Genomic DNA, 20,907 nt, shown 5'->3' with positions numbered 1-20,907 from the left:
ATTAGGCATTTTAACGTCGCAGTCCGCGTGCAGTTACCGTAACGAAATGTACAAAAAAGGTGTGCTGCACGTGCAGGGTTGTTATTTTGTTAATTAAACCTATGGGACTGTCCCTAATGAGGCCAGTACGATTTTAATTACACCGTAATAATTTTACTCAAAGCACTAGAGGATGGCAGGGATGATTCTTAATTATAAAAATAAGGGGGCCAGAAACAGGAGAATCTTATTCTCGGTAAACTTGTAAAGCTTTTTCTACAACAAACTGAAATAACATTTTCGGAGATACCGCAAATCTTTTAGCATTTGAGACAGTGCTCGTGGCTGGAACTGGTAACGTACAAGAAAGTGCTATCACCGTATTGATGGCAGTGTAGACCAAGATTAATTTTTAAAAGTGAGTAACGAATGGGCTTGTAGGGAGGGCTAATGTAAGGGTGTGGGCGCTTATTTGAGCAAATACCGAAGAAGAAGGCGGCTGCTCATTAACTCACATTATTATTCATTCAAAAAAATTTCGCCCTTTCTGATTGGTTCCAATAGGCCATTTCCGAGTTCCCCCGGGGCCTCTGTTTCAAAACGAGGGTAGGTGCTCAGCCTCTGTTATGGAAATCATTTTTCACAAGAAAGGTTGTGCACCTAGCCTAGCCTCATTTTGAAAGTGAGGGTTTTTGGAACTCGGAAGTGGCCTATTTCTCGGCTAATTCTTCATAACCGCCCACCATCCATGGAAGATGCGAGCGACACACCATCGATTCGATGGTATAATCTCGGAGGATGTTAATAACCTAAGCCTTCATCCCCGGTGGATAACACCCTCCTCCATCTTCATAATTGACCTTATCCACGATGCCCGCCATCTTTGCCTGCGTTTAAGGACTGATGGGATTAAAGCGATGTCACGTGGTTTCTCAGGGGAGCAAACAAGTTATAGGTCGAGTTTGTTTACTCTTGACAACAGAAAATGAACAACTTTTTATATCAAAGACGATAATGACAACTTTATATGGGTGGAAGTGACCATTGTTACTTTTTTTAATGCAGTGGCGACCATAGATGTCCTCACAGCAAGCAATAATGACGTTAATTTTGCCGAAACTCAAACCGTACATTTCACTCTTACGTGACTATTAAATCGTCGTTTCGTTTTGAGAGAATAAACAAAGTCGACCGTGATTTCTCGCATTTGCAAATTTTACCTTTTGTTTGCCCCCTAAATTACCACGTGACGTTGCTTTTATCCCATCAATCCTAAAGCGCGGGCAAAGATAGCGGGTATCGTGAATAATGTCTATTCTTCACATCATGCTCAGGCTCATTCAATAATTGCTCATAGTTATATGGCTGAATCCGCCCGCGGGCAAGATGAAGTGAATAGTGAGTTCTGATTGGCTACTCAAGTGGGCAAGATGAGCCCTCCTTCCCGCTCGGGATTTCCCACGTTGGTCCCGCAGAAAAGTTATTTTAATGGCCATGTAATAAATCCTTAATTGATCAAGACAACTGGATATTGGCCTCATTCGTTTTTTTACATTTTTATTGTCCTCGAATTCGTCAAGGTCCATAAATACGTCAAAAAGAATCTAGCCAATGTATCCAGCCATCTTTACCTTACGATTCGTTTGTACGAACATAATTGACCACACAGACTTAGAGTGCCCTCTAAGTGAGAGTGAAAAAAAAAGAGAAGTTGCTATAATAGCGAACACCTGGAAAAAGTTTTGCGAATGAAAGAATCTTCTTTACAAGCAATGCCTTTTGCTGGCAACAAACATTTCACACTGTTTACTATCTTCATCAGGCTAGTCTCTAGGTATTATCTCTTTCTTCGTCTCTGCTCGAAGTCTGGGAAAGGGTGGATGACGTCACAGCTCACGAAGGAGTCCAAGATTGACCAAGCCGAGAACGCCTAAAGGAACTAGGCTGCATATTCATTTTTCTTTCTTGTTTATATACATTTTACTCTAGTAGTCTTGGGTAGTAGAAAAGCAAAGCAAGCAACAAGGTCAACATGAAGTTAGTCCTCCCTGACGGTTACTACAGGGCGGTGAGAGAAGAAAAGAACGTAAACAAATTATAATGATTTTAAATAATCTGCCATGGAAGCTTTGGCCCACGAGACAAACTCTTCATATTCCAATTTACCGTCCCTGTTTCTGTCGAACATGGCGATTAGTTCCTCAGCCTCCTCTTTTGTTAAAATCTCTCCAAACGTCGTTACCACATAACGTAATTCGTCCACAGAGATGTAGCCGTTACCATCACGATCAAAAACCCTGGAGAAAACAGAAGCAATAAGTCCTTATAATGTCTTGTTCACTTTATTAGAAAAGCTTGGTGATGATGATGATGATGATGATGATATGATGATAATGATGATGATGATGATGATGACGATGATAAGAGTGATGATGAGATGATGATGATGATTGTGATAATGAGGAAGACTGTTTATTGTAATCTTTCTAGCAGACTCAGGGATGAATTACAAGGATGAGTCACATTTTGCACGAATAAACGGTCTACATGCCAAAATCAAGTAGCGTTACATCGATAAATATCAGGTAATATCAGCCAGGTACATAAATATTAAAGAGTATAAATAGTGGTCCCCGTATTTGATTTTCTGCGATGATGATGTTGATGTTGTTAATGTTGATGATGATGATGTTATTGTTGCTGTTGATAAAGATGACGATGATGATGATGATGATGATGATGATGATGATGACATCTATGTAATCTTTTAGCAGTATGTGGGCAGAATTACTAGGATGGATCAGATGTTTACATGAATAATATCTGTAGATCATCATTTTATCATCTCAGGAACCTATCTAGAATTAGGAAGTATTTCACTAAAGAATCAGCAGAAGTTGCTGTTCATGCATTTGTCACATCAAAACTAGATTACTGTAATGCATTATTATACGGCCTGCCTAAGAATCAGTTATAAAGATTGCAGTATGTACAAAACAAGGCGGCTAGAGTTGTGTTGCAAGTAAGTGAATTTCAGCATATCACACCTGTTTTGTGTGAGCTTCACTGGCTACCGATTCAATATCGCATTATTTTCAAGATTCTGCTCCTCGTGTATAAATCACTGAATGGGACATCGCCTAGCTATTTAGCTCAGAAACTACATTATCGTTCTCATACTAGATCATTGAGGTCTATTAGTAATGAACTTTTAATGCAACCTAGATCGTATACCAAGACCTACGGAGATAGAGCATTCGCTGTTCATGCACCAAGAGAATGGAACTTAATACCCTATGAAGTTCTGAAGTCCAACACCATCTCGAGTTTTAAAAGGTCACTTAAGACGTACTTGTTTACTAAATTCAGTAATAACGGATCATTGTTTTTATAAATTTGTATATATTGCGTTAGTTTTAATTTTTCCCTTTTTTTATCATTATGAATATGGTTTAATAGTTGCTTTAGTTTTAATTTTTTCCTTTTTTACCCATTGTAAATATAATAGGATATGGTTGTAAATTTGTAAATATTTTTCAATAATGACTGTAAAGCGCCTTGAAGTTATTATTATTATTATTAGTTAGTTATTATATTATTATTATTATAATGCGCAGGGTAATGGCAAACGCAAGTAATACTTCGACATATGGAAATATGATATGTAAATATCAGTTATCCGCCAGATACATGAAAATTACATAGTATTACAAAGCGGACCCTGTATTTGATTGCAGGAAGTTGCAAGTGCGTTTCAGGGTCTCAAGGGCGCAAGAAATAACGGAAGTTGACAACACGGTATAAGCGGTCACCCTCTGTTAGTAATCGACCAGTTATTAAAGTCCAAAAATAACTTTAGAATAGTACTTCCTTTTTTTACTCTGAAGATATCACAATTACTCACGCAAAATACCATAAACTGCTGCTTATAGAGCCCCCCTCCCCCAGTTATTGGCCCATCTACCTGTAAACAAAATAATACATACAATATTAAGACCCCGGATATTAGCCTTCCCCCGTATATCAGTCTTCCTCCGGATATAAGCCCCCCGAAAAAAGTCTTCCCGCGGATATAAGCTTCCCTTTAGCTAGGCTTGCGTTAAAATGAATTTAATTGTTTTTGAGGTTTTGACACCTAATTTTAAAAAATCCGGCAAATGCAAAACGTATTTTGATCAGCACAGCCTTAGCTTGTTTCGTTTGAAGTGCTTTTCTAGTCCGGTTATAATTAAGCCCCCTCAGATATGGGCCCCTCCTATTATTAGCCCTCCTCAAGAGCCATAATAGAACAGAGAGTGTTAGAAAATTATTGCGTCATTGTGGCGGGAAAACGTCACGTGATCTGAGAACTGAAGTTTGCACAAGAGTCTAGGAACTGTGTAGTTGTTGGGAGTCGTGGAGCTGATCCAGTGTATAGATTGAGTGTAGATCATCGAAATTTTTACGAGAATTGATGTCGCTGAATTCCTTAAGTGTAGAACAGAGTACAGAATTCTAAAAATATGAACATGTGAAGAAATATAATTTCGAGTGAGTAAAGAATTAAAGCTACGTAGAACTGGTTATATCACACATAATTTGTGACAGAGAGGGAGTCTCCCAGTCACGCCTTTTGGATATCTTAATTTCAAAACCGTTATTTTCAAAACTATGCCGACCATGCGGAAACAGTTTCCGGTAAACTGGTTGACTTCCGGAAGACTCACTTTCACGATTCAGCGCATATGATCTCTTGCCCTCCTAAAACCCTTACGGTCTTTTAAACGGGTTAGTAGTTTATGTACGACCCCATGAAATGACAGTTTACGGTAGCTGGAGCGCTTGTATGTCCCCCTTTAAAGGGAAGCTAAGTTACCTAATTTAAATCGAAAATTACTGTAATGTCTCGCCCGCTTTTACAAACAAATAAAAGCTTCTCCTTGGTTAAATTTAGTTGGCTTGTACGTCATGACCATCTAACTAATTGTTTGAACAAAAAGGTTACTTCTTTTTTCCAGCCAAATCATCCATCCATTGCTCTTTTTCTTTCTAAGCTGACGACAGCCAGTTGGGTAGCCAATTTCAGTTCACTCGCTTTCTGTGTTGTCGATCATGTACAACTTGTTATGTTGTTGGTAACTAACCCTTCGATACGTACAAGACGGGAGGGTCTTAATGAGGTTGTAGCTTTGACGGTTGACCTTTTATTAAGTGGAAATTTAGTCCAAGGGTTAGAGTAAATCTGGTAAATATCAAGTTCTGTATAAATTAATATTGACTGTTGTGTTTTGGAGGTTCAACTGGTTGTCTTGGCCCTTCCCTAACAGAATTCCGAAATATTTTCAGACAAAAGCAAGTTCTAGGGCCCTGTAATGTCTAGAGAGAGTGTTGCTGACTGTTAATTCCATGGGGTCCCTTTTAAAATAATAGCGTATCATATTATGTAAGGAACTATTCAGCGTATCATCGCACCAAAGTTTTAATGCTTTATTTTGTACCCACGTATTGTCTTTGAAATCAATAATAATGGAATAGAATACTCTGTAAATTACACCTCTATAAACCGGTTGCTCTATCTGACGGCTGCGGTCTCCCTTTTGAAAATGCAACTGATAATGGATTTTGGACGTTTAATCTAACGTTTCAGTTTATATACATCCATTGACGCTTTTTGGCGCCACAGTTAATGATTTTGCACGTGCGTGTTAAGTTGGGAGAACTTTATCAACACAACAATGCAATTTGACAGGAGAATTTGCTTTTTTGAAACCGTTACTATACTTTTGCTCAGTAAAATAGGAGCTGTCTCTTCTGTTAAAGTTGTCGAAAGCCCTTAAAGGTGTTTGCTTCAGAATAAAGGGCCGTAATAATTTTGCTACATATTATGCTAATTCTGATGAACCTCTATTGAGCGGCAACCTCCATTAAGCCGCGCCACATGCTGTTACCCCTGGCAAACTTACAGTAGGTTAATCAGTGGTCTGAAAACTACAGCCAAAATCTGTTTAAACGTCGGTGAACCCTATTCCCGCACACTGATTTTGTTACCTTGGTGGCCTATACTTCATAGGAACTGATTTTTGAAAATTTAAGGTGGCTCTGAACCAGCTGCCTCGTTTTTACATTTGACAAAATAATTATATATTATTCCATGGTTATTAGAACTCGACAATGAAAAATGGTGGTCACTGAACTCGTTAAGAGTTAACAGAGATATAACTTGTAATAGTTGACACTACAGCTGCCCTCGCTCTGTACGTTGTCGATCATTAGTATTCTTGGCCGTTGTGTAGCAGTCTTTGAAATATAGCGATTCTTATTTCTTATTGAAGATTTTCACAAATATTCCATACAGTAGGTGAGATAAAAACGTGAAACGCAAGGTTTCATGCACTGATTCAGGTCAATTTACACAGCTTTGATCGATACATTCTCAGGTTCGAGAATATTTTCTTCTAAACCTAAAGATTTGATTCGAAGTGGTAATTTTTCGCTATTTCTCTCTTTCACTTTTTACATACAGTTAATTTTATTAACCGGAAAGTAAGCCTTAGAAATAAAAAGGTTTGATCAATTTACGCTTGCGCGTTCATTAATACTTAAAAAAGGATGCCATAACGATAGCAGCAACTAAACAAAGTGTAGTATTGATCTATCACCAAGTAGAAATCGTCGAAAACACAGAAAGCCGTTGTTATCACCTTAGAGAGTGATTGAGACCGGCGTGATGGGAATCGTGAAAAGGGACTTCCGATGCCTCCCTGTGTGACACCACTCGGTACCGAAAACATACATCTATCCGATTTAAGGTGGCTAAACACAGTTTTGCGGGCGGTGAGCGGTAACTCGCTTAATGGCTGGTGTTTTAAATTAGACAAACAAACATGATCGCGAAAAAAGCAATGGTACAAAGCAGACAATTTCTCAAAATCTACTTATTAAAATTTTGTGATATTTGGTAGAATTATTACTTTTATCGTACTTTAAATAATGAGAACTTTAAAATGGAAGTTGAACAGACGAATTTTGTGACACATTTATTAATTACAGTACAATTATATGATTGATTATCTAAAACCCGTCTGTTAAAATTTGGTCAAATAAGTTTCAAATGGGAATGATTTATTATAGTAAGCTGTGTGCAAGGTTATAGGAATATCTAATGAGCACATTTTATGTAAACGGAGCAAAAGTGAAATTTTGAGGTTGTTTTCAATCGTTGCCATGGAACCTTCGAAAACGTCAAATTTTACCTGTCAATCAAAATCTTTCATCAGTATATTTTTCACTTGACAAGTTTCAGCTTGTGAGCTGCAACCTTTCTCTTGCCATAATTTGCCAAATGATATATCCTCACAAAGTGCCAAAACTGTGTTCAGCCACCTTAAGGAGTATTAGTGTTGCCTCCAAAACTAGTAACAGCTTCCCCTAGGTTTTTGTACGAGAGAACGAGAAGACACGCCCTAGTGGCCTTGGAGATTGCATACATTTTTATCTGAAAACAATCGCCCCCAAATTTTGTAGGAATGTCAAAGTTTTTTAACTGCCTTGCTCGAAGTTAGTTTTTTATCCTCTTTTTAATGTTAAATGATTTTTGCATCAACGTGTTGTATTGTTTCAGTGAAGGTGTTTATTCATTGGTAACCGCAAAATTGTTTCCCAATATAATATCTATTAATTTACAACTTCTGTTATATTTAAGGCATGGCGCATAAATTTTACTACGCTGTTACTGACATGAAAACTCGGTGTGGCAAAATTTATGTGAGTCTTCTTTTTATGAAATATTAAGTAATATTCTTACTGATGTAAAAGAACAAATCCCCGGTTGACGTGTTGAAAAACTTCAAAAACAGCTGCGAAAACATTCGGCTGTGCTTCGCGTTTCAATGAAGAAACTCGCGTTTGTGGGAAGTTTAGTATTTCTTTTTAAAGAGCGTTTAACACATTTCTACCGGGTGGCGGATATTGAAAGTAAAGTTGGTTTTATTCATAATTATTCTTACTTATTTTGATGGTTTTGCCGGTAGGCGAAATACGCGATAAAATAGGGCAGGATGTAAGAAAGCGTGATATCAAATAATATGGCGTGTTAAGAAATAAACACCTGCAGGCGCGAGCCGGGTCGGCAATGAAAAAAAAAATATTAAAATCTAACTCGAATCGGACGATCTGTTATAGCAAAAACATGAAGTATTGAGATATTGAAGTTTGTAGTAATATGTTTGTAGAGAAACAGACCGTGTGAAATTAGACAAAGCAGGTGAAACGATTGAGGTTAGCTGCTGCCAAATTTATAAGAAGAATTAATCAAGCGAGTGCTCTCCATATTTTCTGAATTTTAGGCAAAGTATTTCAATTGACCACGACATTTGATAATCGAGGAACAAGGAGAAAAAATAGATAAAATTAATAATGTATTGTACTCAAGTATAGTTTTTGTCATCGTTTTACTGAATTTTTCAATAGCTCAGTGTTCCTTCCCACTAAACCGTCGCGTCTATAAAATTGGACACTCTTATACGCTACCCATCAAATTACTCATTAACATACAAATGTCCACATAGATTCAGTATTTAAAACGCCAACCTTAAAATTGCTTTTAACACGTATTGCTTTCAGTGACAGATTTCTTTTCATATTACCAACACAGCCAGTCTGCCTCCTCCAAATTGCTTGGGCGTCCTTCTTATCAATAACGTATGAATAAATTTGAAATCAAGGCAACATAACCAAAAATACAGTTTGGTCGAAAGCAGATTTTTACCCTAAGCCGGCGTTAGTTTGAAATCCAAAAAGAAGCTTAATAAAGTTTAACTTCGAAATTCCATCTCGCTGAAATTGCTTAACTTTCAGTTGCCTAAGAATATTCTATTGTCTTCTTATACGTGATGTATTCAAACCTCGGTTGTTACAAAGTCAATATGGCATTAAGCAAAATTGACGCATTTCCACCCCCGGCACTCAGAATAAATAAAATAAAAAAGCTTTCCAAAATCTGAGCCACAATGTCTACTTAGATGAAAAAACATTCATCACAGCTAGTAGTCTTATTACTTTTCTTACGAGGGAGTAAAAATAAATTTTAGGTCAACTAACTTGGACTTCGCTTTATAATCAAGTAAAATAAGAATATTTTTCGTTCTTTATGGAGTTGACTCTGTAAGGGCAAACTTACCTAAAGGCCTGCCGTAATGTCTGTTCCATGTCATCTCTGCCACATCCTTCAAAATGCTTGGCCATGGAGATGAACTCTTGAAAATCGATTACCCCATCGCCATTTTTGTCAAATTTTTTAAGGGTTTCCTCAATTTCCCGATTACTGGGATTAAAACCGATGGCGCGAATTAAGCTGCCGAACTCGTCTTGGTCGATCTCGTTGTTGTTATTTTTGTCAAAAATATCAAACGCTGTTCGCATGATTCGAAACTCCTCGCTGGTCAGTTGTGATATTTCCACGGTCATCGCGACGCGGCCAGTAGGGACGAGATCATAGAATTATTAAAACGCGAGAAAATAGCGACGTATTACTACTTTTGGCAAGTTGAGTCCTCGCCCGCTGCCTTCAATGTGCTAATTGTGTAGCAAATAGGACGTCTATCCTTGTTCTATCCTTCCCGGATTACGTAACGTAGTTGAAAACTTCACATGCGCTGGACCCAGAGCTTACGACGCGATTTCTGTTTCAATTTGTCAGCAGGTATCTCTTGTGTCCGGATTTTAAACCCACGGAAAACCCTGAGGCGCTTGGTCTTGTAACGAAAATTCAAAGGGCTTTTACTATGCTTCCTTAATTAGTTGTGTGTTTCCATAGCAACTGCCTAAATTGCTTTTTCCCTAAGAGGATCTTCCCTTGTTTTGCACGGGAGACGTTTCACTCGCGCAAGCGACGCGACACTGTTACATTTGAAAGAAACAGATGCGTAATAAATGCGTAATCAAAGAAGCGATTGTTCTGTTGATAAAAGTGATGCACGTACAAGCTTATCGATTCAGCTTATCATGCAGGCCTGTCTAACCTTTACGGTAATGTTATCTTTGCTTGAAGGGATATTCGACATATCTTTTGAGATCATTACAAACACAGGAAGAGGAAGAAAAAATGGTACAAAAGAGCGGGATAGAGAGGCCATGCCTTAAAGTTCTTGAAAACAGCTTATTTGAGAGTCTAAGTGACGCAGCTAAGATGAAAAACAACAGGAAGCCGAAGTGTAATTTACTTATTTCGGCAATGAAACCAAACGTCGTTTTCTCCGATTCGCCAGGTTTTGTAATTGCCTGTCAAAAAACGTTTGCTTGAGCCAGACGTATGATCAATATCGATAAAACCAGGGGAGCAGAAACAAAATATGATTCCGGTTCGAAAAAGAGCAACTTTGATTCCGACTCAGACTCAGAAGTTTGTAGCAAAGCAAGTTATTAAAATAGACAGAAAGGATTGTGACCCCTTGCTAGAATATTATGTATACATGCGTTATCAGCTGTAGAATAGAATTTTCTAAGGAGTCAGAACCTTGTCTAGTTCATTTCAAATGCCAGTCATAAAAACAAAAAGAAAAAAAAACAATAAGAAGGTCATCCTAACGTTGGTGGTAATATGACGCTCAAGTTATTCTGCTAATCCAGTTCTTTGTCTTGCTGACAACTATATATATCGGGTCTGTTATCGTGGTTTCTATTCGATTACCGAGCGCGGTCTATTAATTTGACTTAGTTTGACTTGACGCCACGCAGTTTAAACCTTACTCAGCCCGTTAAAAAGGCTATTCATTAAGTTGATTTGAATATAAAAGTACCGCTTGAAAATGTAAAAGGAACATTTTCTTTTTGTTACTGAGTAACAAGGCAAATAAGGATGGAAAAAAAAATATCTGGATATGAATAAGAATAAAAAGGATTTCAACTGGGGTTTCTTGAAGCTTTTTAACTTTCGTATCAAACGGTTTAGCTCTGTTGAATACAGATTTGAAGTTTAATCCCCGGAACATAAGCATATTTGTTTTTCATAGAGTTTTGATTTTTTTCATTTAGAATAATTTCTTCATATGTTAATGTAAACCGCGAATTAGTCATTAGTCGCATGTACTCTTGAAAAACAGGAAACATAGCGGAATACGTCCAGTGAATACAACAACAACAAGAACATTAAATATATAGATTTAGCCAAGACCAAAAGTGAAGCTCTCGTGGGATCTTTTGAGCAAGGTCTTTCTGAAGTAATTCAATTTTCGCCGTAAGCAACAAGCAAATTGAATTCTGAGCCTGTGATCAATCGAAAACCAACAACTGGTCAGCAGAGAACTTAAGAAAACGTCAGCTCAATGAGTTGATCATCTGAACCCGCGATACAATCATGTGAACTGGTCAGCAAGTGCCCCATTTTGATAGCTGCCAATTAACCATAACATGGATGTCCAATATCAAGTTAAACACAGTAAGTAAGTGTGACGTTTCACATCCGCTAATAGGGACTTAAAGATCCAACGACGCGAAGGCAACGAGAACGTCCCTTAAAGAAAGAATTTGCGTTCTTTCAGTCTTTAGCGCAATTATTCCTACCCAGTTACTTTGTCAAATGTAGGCGAACCCTCCTGGAATTGAATTCCTAGGGATCATATGCAAGTTCAAAAAGAAAAAAAAAAAATTCGTGGTTGCTTGTTTATGTTGCAGTCGTGCAAAAACGGGCAAAGAAATGTGCAAAAAAGCGTGATGCACGTGTAAAGTTTTATTTTGTTTATAAAACCTATTGTTTTTTTTTTACGTTCTCTTTGCCGTCCGTGTCGTTGGATCTTAAAGTCCCTAATATGAACGGGCAGACTAGAATGACGTGCTGACGGACGATTTTGTTGGAACCAAAATTTCTTGGATGCATGGATAACAAAATTTTATTACCCATTGTGCTGCGCGCTACATGCTTTTATCTTTGCCAAAATAGACAGGATCGCGTGTGCTGTCATGGGTTCTGAATTCCACGATATGGGTTCCGAATTCCGGATACCGGATTCTAGATTTCTTGTTTTCGGATTCCAATCGTTAGCCAGATTCCGGATTCCTAAAAGCTAACAAGGGGAAAAAAACGTCATGACGGTACAATTGGAAAAGCTTTTGCAACTAGTTTTTGAGTGGGGCGATGGACGAATGCTTTTATTTATATGAGAGGGTGAATGATTTAACATTCAGGATTGATGTTGTTATGATCTTCAGACGAGCATGCATCACCTTATTGTCAGGGCAAACTGAGACCCAAGGTGCTAAGAAGCCGGGATCCTCGTAGAAATCTCCGAAGACAGAGGGATTCTTATATTCTTGCAGCTATAAGCTGCCATTGTAAACGCAAAAATATTTGTAGTGGAGCTGATCACTGAGCTGTCGCGACAATGAAGAAAAGAATGGCTAGGTTCAAACTATACCGGATTCTTGGTTTGCAACCACGTGAAAAGGCGGACATGTTGGGGGTCAATACAATAATACTTTTTCTCGGAGAATTTACATGAAGATGGAGTTTAGTTTCCAGGGGAGAGAAATGCTTTTGTTCTTGACCATCAACATGGCCGCCGTAACGTGGAAACGTCTCTGAAAAAAAGACTTTGCGTCCTTTAAAACTTTTTCGCTCTTACACCAAGTCACCCAGTTACTTGAGGGTAGGGAAAAGAATAATAATAATAGTAATAGTAATAGTAATAATAATAATAATAATAATAATAATAATAATAATAATAATAAATTCGTATGTTATACTCCTGGAATAAGGTAGACATCAAATTTGGTAGGAGCCAGAAGTAGGATCTGGTATAGGAAATATTTAGCGGAAATAAATATTTTAAATCCCATATGGGCTATCTGCTTTGCTAATTTAAATCTTTGACTTTTATTTATTCGGTTTATTTTTTTTTCCCACTTCAGTAGAGGCTCTTTCCGCTATGTTTCAGACAAAAGGCTGGTAAGTATTCATGCAAAGGCAACTGGCACCACTTCTTAAAATCTTCAGAGATCGTTAAGTAGTGTGGATTCGTCAATGTGACCCAATCGCTGTTTTCCAGTTACAAAAAACATAATTACAGTCGACTCCCGACAACTCGAAGCTTCTAGTGAAATCGAAAAAAATTCGAGTTATCGGGAGTTCGGGGCAAATAACCGGAAATAAGGAAATAAACAAATGGTTGGGGGAGGGAACATAAAAAAGTATCATGCACACCTTAGGCGCTTTCCATTCTACCTAAAATTCGGACTCAGTACATTTTTATCCGTCAACTAGCTACGTATGGTTCGAGTTATCGAGGGTAAAATTATATAGAAATGATCTGAAGGGAAACAAAAATTACTTCGAGTTAGCGAGCGGTTCGAGTTATCGAGGGTACAGTTACAGTAAATGTATAAAGGAAATTCAGGTGAAATCGATTTTGGTTTGAGTTATTGCGAGGTTCGATCTAACGAGGGTTCGAGAGTCGATTGTATTGATTCATTGATGATATTTTAGTTTTCTTGGTTATATATATTTTTTTGGCCTAACTTTTGTTTTTAAGGGTGTTCTGGGGGGTTCCTGCCTGTTAGGGGGGTGTTCCGGGGTATTGCGGGTAGTCCTGATGGTGTTCCGGTTTTACAGATTTCCATGAATGCGAGCGTTGATTTGCATTGAGAGCCTGAGACCGGGCTCCTTTGTTGGGGGGGGGGGGGGAGTGGTGAAGGGGGGGTGGGGGGTCGGGGGTCAGGGTTAATAACAAGGCAAGCGCGAAATCGGCGAACCAGCGCGCAACGATTTTCTCGCGCAGTTCACCCTATTTTTTGGTTTTCTTTTCTTTCATTTTTTAATTTAGGGAATTTTAATTTGTTATTTCAAAAATGAAATTAGTGATGATTTTTTTGGTTATCCGGATGTTTCAATCCTCATTTTTCCATCCGTATCCGCCATCCGCAGGTATCCGGTCTTCGTTTTACAGACACCCAGATCGGCACGGCGCAGTTTCGCTTCGTTGCAGGAATCGCACCGAAATCACCGTTCTTATGTGCGAACGGAAGCCCTGTCAGGGAAGGTTTTTGTGCCGGCGCAAGAGCTATGGAGCCTTGGAGGTTCCTTTATCTAAACTTTGATAAAATCACGAGCCAAATGGTTTCATCAACAAGTTCAGTGGAACCTCGATATAACGAAGGCACAAGGGGCTTGCAAAATCTGTTCACTATAACGAGGTTTCGTTACACAGAGGTTTACTTCCATATACTTTATTACTGGCGTAAAGAAAATCGTTCGTTACACCGAGGACTTCGTTATATAGGGGTTCGTTATATCGAGGTCCTACTATTCAAAGTTTAATTTAGTCTCAATTAAAAGGGGGGATGCTTCTGTTCAACGACCAACGCCACAGAAACGGCAAACCTCAACTTACAGAGTGAGCAAACGGGATAAATGATCACTCTTAAGTCGGAATATTCTTACAACGAAATGTTTTGGCTTAAATTGTAAACATTCAGCTCCAGTTACCTAAATCTGAATGGCGACGAAATGAAACTTTGTTTGCTTATGCTAATCTCTTCCCAATTAGTACTTATTATACGTGACGAGTTAAAATGGTAAATGCAAAAAGCTATTTTTAATCGTGACAAAGCTGTTATTCACTAGAATCTCACTCGTCTTTGGATTATCGTAGATGTCAGTCTGTTTTATTTTCAGTGTTCTTATGCAAATCAAGAGTATATAATTATTCTCCACCAACCAAATTCGTCACCAGATCTTTCCGCCCTTCACTGTTACAGATGCAAAAGCGTTTTCAAAGCGGTTGGCACGAACTAAACAGCCAATCATCTGGCTGGATTTTCAGGAGGGAAATTATGTATTGTAAACGTTGTCAGCCATGAATTACAAGGCCTGAGGTCCAGCTGGTTTCGTGGGCTTTTTGCGCTTGCCTCTTAGAGCTCAACTTACAGCGAGAGAATATTTCAGTAACCGAGTTGCGCTTAAACATGGCCGCGGCTTCATCGCCAGACGCACAGTCTTTAAGGCGCGCTTTCGACGTGTTTGATCTCAACCGCACTGGTGAAATAAGCTTCGTTGATTTTCCAACGGCGGTGCGATCCCTTGGCTACAACCCGACCAGCAGTCATGTCGATCAAGTTCTTAAGGCGGCCAATAAGGAGGAGAAGGATAAAATTAATTTCGATGAATTCGTGGTCATGATGGAGAAGTTTGAAGATACGAGGAAGGAGGACGCTGATGAATCTCTCCGCGAGGCGTTCAAGTAAGTACGCCATAATTTCTGCTTTTACCCACCTTTATTCAATATCTTGCAACTCTTTGAATTTGTGCTCTGCATAATGTTTAGTTTGTCAGGAAGATTGTTTTAATAACTAGCAAAAGATCATGAATATTTTGAATAAATTGTCTCCCATGATGAAAAACTAAAAGCAAAAACACGACCACTAGCTAGCATGTGTCTTTGACCGATGACTATAAATAAAGTCCACTTCCCTAAATAAATCCATCTGACAACTAAAAGGCACTTAAAGGCTGTTTCCTCCAGCCTTTTCCCATAGTTTTTCAAGTAACAATTCTGCTAGGTTCTTTTCAGTTTTTTTTCTAAAGGAGAAATGATTGCTAATGTAATACATCTTACTTTTCAGACTATTTTTTTGTTGTGCTTATTCTTCTCTTCGCTGCAGTCGAGTTATCGAACTAAAATTAGCCATGCCTCATTAAAATTTGCAAAGTAATCGAGTATTAAGCCGCAGACTTCAAGATGAGACTATAAAAAGGTTATTCTTCCATAACCCATTTCAGATTCAAATTCAGCCTCTCTTGCAGCCTTTTGATAAAAGGTTATTCTTGTCAGCGGCAGAGGAATCGAAATTAAAACATTCGAGGAAAAAAAATATATACACGCAAGAAAAAGCCTCAAGGAAATTCGGAATAATGAATCGAGATAAGTTATTTCTGTCGCGGTGGTCAACATATTCATTTCACCCACCAAGCTGAGTAGACATAGCCTTGCACGAACTTTCAGGTTAAATTTGAGAATGCAAACGCTGTAGTTTCAATACTTAAAATATTAAAACTTATATCATATCTGGAAATTGATGACCGTGTCCTCAAATTATTATTTTTTTGTCTTTCTAATATCCATAAAGATTTCTCTTTCTAATGGCACGATTGAAATAAACGTTGGATTAGTAAATTAAACAAATTTCACGCTAGGTCAGAAAAATGTGATATTCTTCGAGTTTTTTGTCTTTTTGCCACTTCCTTTTTAACATTTATCGCCACTTTATATAGCACTCACTCGTGTGACAAATATACACTTTTGCTAAGCAACGAAAAAAATTTGAAACAAATACGAATAAATTTTCTATGCAAAATTACTACTTTCACCTGTGAGGATAAAGTCAGATGTTTATGTCTGTTGTTTTTGAGTTTGTGTGTTTTATTTCGTTGAATCCATACATAATATAAACACTTGGACATCGCCACAGTTTGTTACCTTTAACGGCGAAACACAGACATATAAGCTAAACTCTCAATCGATCAGCTGTAAGTTTTCGTTAGGCGTTAATTTTCGGGCTAGCGTTTTAACACTTTTGTTCGGCTTTGCAAATTAATTGGCATGAATAGAATGTGAACGCTAACTAGAAAAATGACCAAAATGCTTGAAATATATGTTAGAAACTCTCGCTTTGTACTCCAGGTTAAGCCATTTTTGCATGAAACCTCTTTCATCTGAAGATAAAATAAAGTTTAGCTCTGACGATATTTCGCTCGCCTCATGCACGTATCCTTAGAAAGGTCTTCGGTAAAAAGCTGTTTCCGTTAGACATTAAGGAAATTGCAACTTCTAATAAAAACTAAAAGAAATGAAACTGAATTTTTTTTTCGCGGTGGTATTTATGATATTTTAAACTAAAATGAGCCTTGAGCGAATATTCAAAGTGAGAGAGTTGTTTTCGTCCTGAGGCTCGGCCAAATATCTGATTTGTCATTTTCCACCTGCCTGCAAGTTCCTTTGAATTGTAAATTATTAATGTGTTAATTGATAACTCTGTCCAAAGAAGAGCTTGAGAAAAATAATCTATAAACAGTGAACTTGCCAATCTATGTAAATATACAGTGAAATTCTAATTATATTGAATATACTCAAGGCTTTGAGCTTCTTTGAGATCGGATTTTATGGTTTTCGGTTTTTGTCTCACTCTACGTATTTAACGATATAAACTGAAGGGCACTCTGGCCGACTGGGGAAAATTTCCGCAGTGACTAGAGATCGCCACCTTATAGCCAAGACAATGGCTGCTGTTCCGTTTTTCAAAGTAAAGGTTTAAAACTTCTAATGTCTATGTTTTGACGTATACCATATCTGAAATCAAGGGTTTTACAATTCACGGACAGTCTTTTTGGTTCGTAAATTAAGTGAAAAAAGGGTTCAGATTTGTTAAGGCTTTTAGTTTACTTGTTATATTTACTTATGTTGATAGAGGGAGGCTATGATAACGGCTAAGTGTGCAGCTAGCAAAGGTTCGAAAAAGTAGCTATCTTAAGGCGCGAGCGTTACTGCCATCGAAACTTTGTAACTTAACAACCCCAGACTAAGGGCCAGTTGTTAGAGAAGCCTGCAGACAAAATTTTCAGTAAATCACTCTTTACAGTTTCTTTGCTTTAAATTCGATGACAGCACTAATGACCGTCGCGCCGAATCAAGAAAGCTTGCTCGCAGTCTAACTGAAGGAGTGCTTCTCGCTTTTCTCTCTGCTCCCATCATATCTCTCGCAATCTTTCTCCAATAGACAGGGAGCTTGAGAAACAACGACAGTGAGGGCTACGAAAACGTCATTTAAAAACTGAATGCACGCTGCTTTAAACTTTATCAGTCATCGCGCTTACTCCATCTCGTTCAATTCGTCAAATGGTGGAGAAATTTTTCGGGAGTTGAATTATAAAGGACTGTATCGAAATTCAGGTAAAGGAAAAGAAGGTAGTTGTCTTGTGTAGCCGTCCACAACAAAACGCCGTAAAATTAGGACGTTTCACGCCGTCGTCGTGCACCGACGGTAAAGAAATGTACAAAAAAGCGTGACGCGGAGTTGTTGTTTTTATTTTACACCTATTGCTCTTCGCTGTTTTTTTCCTCCTCGCCGTCGTCATTTTTAGTAAGCTCTCTGATCTCGTTCCAAGAGGTCACTATCCTTTTGGTCATCAGCAACAAGCACCTTCCATGGGACAAGAGTAACGAAAGCTCTGGAGGCCAGATTGCTTGCCATCGCACTTCATGCTCATATCGCGTTCGTTACAGTTTGCTTGGCTGTAAACAGTCTTTTACTCCTTGATATTACAAACCTATTCACAGGGTGCCCCACCTTCTTAGCAGAGAAAGCTTCAGGGACGAATTTGATCAATTCCGCCGGTACCCAGAAACCTCGGGCTTTTTGGTCAGCGGATGGTCTTCTCCTGGCGGTAGGTACCTCATATATGATTCCTACAATGTACTGAGATATAGATTCTCTATATCTCGGTACACTATAGGAATCATATATGAGGTACCTACCCTTCTGGCGACCACCTGCTGACCAAAGAGCCCGAAGACTATAGGTACGAGATTGGAAATTAATTGACAATGACGCCGTTATTTTACAGGAAGTTCGACCGTGATGGCAACGGTTACATATCCCCAGATGAGCTCCTTTACGTGGTTTGCAACAGCGGAGAGAAACTGAGCCGAGAGGAGGCAGAAGAACTTATCAGCATGTTTGACAAAAATGCAGATGGACAGCTCTCCTGGGAGGAGTTTGTAGACTTCTTCAAATGCGACAAAGAAGCAACAGAATCTAACGCGACCATACCAGAAGAGGAGGAAGGCAATGATAAAGACACATGAACGTGAATAGTGCTGTTTTCTATTTATATATATGTACTGTAAAAATACGGTCAGACCCATTAATTTCACAGTCATCTTCTTAAAAATGACAATGAGCGTTCCTGTTGTTCATTAGCAAGAGACCATAAAGACCTTTATGGCAAGAAAAGACCTTTATAAAGACCTTTACGGTATCTTGTCTTTAGACAACAGGAACAGGGGTCTTTTTTGCATGAGCATGCGCGACCGCTGACTTGTCAAAGAGCACTAACAAAGAGCACGCGACCAGTGACAGCGACCGTGCTGCATAGTCATAGGAACCAAATTGTTCACTTTGAACGCTTGCTTGAGATTGAAATGGTAGCAGGAACTTAGGAAAGAACTTCGTTGTACAAAATAAGTAAAGATCTGTTGATTTAAAGTGGAGACTGATGCGCTGAACGAGGTGAAAGAGCAAGTTTCTCAAGGATGTCTGACACGAACATGGCTGCTTGTTGTTGTTTGGCGCTCGACTCGTGTCTTGATTCCCCTTTAAGAACCGCAAAGTTTGGCATAGAATGCATTGCTGATGCGTAGCTACTGAGCAAAATGTTCTTTATTTAATGTTTGTCTATAAATCGGATGTAAATCAGTTTCTCGATGCCGTAGAGGATTTCTGACAATTATTTGTTAATAGCTGATTTAGCCATATTTCGGGAGTGGATTAATAACGATCAGCGGGCGACTACCACGCCGTTTTCAGTTGGAATAGAAAGTTTTTGCCTTAAGTATTTTAGTGATACAAAGTTTGTTTATAGGAAAATTGTAGAACTTCTTGTTTTTGCGTGGACTAATATTGTAACGCATCTTTTGCAGGAATTTGCTTTTAGCCAGAACTTAAATGTTCTAATGATTTTTAACTTTTGGTCGGCATCACATGTTTACTGTACTTCTTGGGAAACCTAACCGTATGTTTCATCAAAATCGGTCACAAGATTGGACTTTAATTTCGGTCCTATTGAATGCAGTTTTGACTGTGTCTCATTGATATTCATTTTTTTTATTGTTCGAGACATACAGAGTGACTACCACCAACATCTCACCAGGTGACTAATCTACGTCTCGTGTGCTCTTAATTTTGTAGCTTTAAAGTGCTGGGAAAATTGTAGAACATATATTAATTCACTGCTGAACTGAACATCGGCTTTCGCGCACTCCGAACCCACTCGCTGAAATTTGCTTTGTTTTTTTTCTAATATTTCTCTTCCTTTCCGATTTCAAAACAAAGAAAATTGAAAGTGTTTACTTGCATCAACAAACTGTTTCTGCACTTTGTTTAGACTTTGATGAGGTCAGCGCAATCCTCCAGGCACTACATACACGCGCGCTGTTGTCCAGGTCAAGTGGGGAGATGAAATTTGATAGTAGCTCGTGTATGTTTAAGCTTGTCTACTTCGCTTTTGTTAAGACCATGTTAGAGTTTTTTTTGCAAACTACACATTTTGTTAAATCACGAGCACATTCGCCAAGACCAACGAGCAAAATAATCGCTATGATAGCTTTGAGACGCGCCATTTTGATGAAGGCAAACCCTGTGGTGAGCCGCCCCATGCACATCGCTTGTTCAGCGGTCGCGCATGCTCATGCAAAAAAGACCCCTGTTCCAAGTTGCTCAAAAGCTGGATAAGGCTATCCACTGGATAGCTCTCTATCCAGTACATGGCGCAAGTGCTTTTCCAAACACTTGCCCGCTGGATTGTGTCATTAAGCAAAGGCAGCGAAAAGACAGTGACGTAGTAGGCGCGCGCAGATCTATAACCGAGTTGACCAATGGCAGATCGGCAAACTGGAAGTCGTGTTTAGTCCTTTGCGCGCTTTTGTGTTCTTATAAGAAGTCGCGTTGTCTTTGCTAAATCTTCTTATCTTCTTATTCGGGACACTATCTAGGACTGAAAATTAGCATTGGTCCAATAATGCTGTCTTAGACAGAGTGGAATGTCTATCATCCTTACCACTATTATCCTCAGTGGCTATAATTAAAATTTTACACAGAATAACTCAGCAGTTAACTTGTCGTTTGTATAAACGCAGCTTTTATTAATTTACGAGTACTAAGTTACGTTATCATCAATCTGCGCAA

At 38.6% G+C, this 20,907-nt stretch overlaps 3 protein-coding genes across 3 annotated transcripts in view; 1 reads left to right on the top strand and 2 right to left on the bottom strand.

The window, feature by feature from the left end:
• Nucleotides 1–1,581: 1,581 nt before the first annotated feature.
• Nucleotides 1,582–9,843, bottom strand: LOC140941602 (neo-calmodulin-like). Its single transcript, XM_073390622.1, has 2 exons — nucleotides 9,137–9,843; nucleotides 1,582–2,276 (listed from the first exon to the last, which is right to left on the bottom strand). The coding sequence occupies exons 1-2, from the start codon at nucleotides 9,421–9,423 to the stop codon at nucleotides 2,075–2,077; spliced, it is 489 nt and encodes a 162-aa protein (XP_073246723.1). The 5' UTR covers nucleotides 9,424–9,843; the 3' UTR covers nucleotides 1,582–2,074.
• A 4,876-nt stretch (nucleotides 9,844–14,719) lies between these two features.
• On the top strand, nucleotides 14,720–18,864 carry LOC140941095 (neo-calmodulin-like). Its single transcript, XM_073390061.1, has 2 exons — nucleotides 14,720–15,188; nucleotides 18,569–18,864. Exons 1-2 carry the CDS (start codon nucleotides 14,914–14,916, stop codon nucleotides 18,807–18,809), a joined length of 516 nt encoding a protein of 171 aa, XP_073246162.1. The 5' UTR covers nucleotides 14,720–14,913; the 3' UTR covers nucleotides 18,810–18,864.
• Nucleotides 18,865–20,228: 1,364 nt separating this feature from the next.
• The window catches only part of LOC140941470 (adenylosuccinate lyase-like), a 113,290-nt gene continuing 112,611 nt past the window's right edge, over nucleotides 20,229–20,907 (bottom strand). Inside the window, exon 12 of the mRNA XM_073390465.1 lies at nucleotides 20,229–20,907. This exon is cut by the window's right edge and continues 1,355 nt beyond it. The gene's annotated coding sequence lies outside the window, so the exon portion shown is untranslated.

Source organism: Porites lutea, chromosome 6 (assembly GCF_958299795.1).
Source record: "Porites lutea chromosome 6, jaPorLute2.1, whole genome shotgun sequence".
NCBI classification, from domain to species: domain Eukaryota; kingdom Metazoa; phylum Cnidaria; class Anthozoa; order Scleractinia; family Poritidae; genus Porites; species Porites lutea.
The sequence above is the reverse complement of the archived record's forward strand: the minus strand, read 5'-3'. Positions and strand labels throughout refer to the sequence as shown.

Coding starts and splice junctions, on each gene's coding strand:
- LOC140941602 (XM_073390622.1), bottom strand. CDS start 9,423: ATGACCGTGGAAATATCACAACTGACCAGCGAGGAGTTTCGAATCATG. Junction 2,277..9,136: donor ACATTACGGCAGGCCTTTAG/GTAAGTTTGCCC, acceptor TGTTTTCTCCAG/GGTTTTTGATCGTGATGGTA.
- LOC140941095 (XM_073390061.1), top strand. CDS start 14,914: ATGGCCGCGGCTTCATCGCCAGACGCACAGTCTTTAAGGCGCGCTTTC. Junction 15,189..18,568: donor TCTCTCCGCGAGGCGTTCAA/GTAAGTACGCCA, acceptor GTTATTTTACAG/GAAGTTCGACCGTGATGGCA.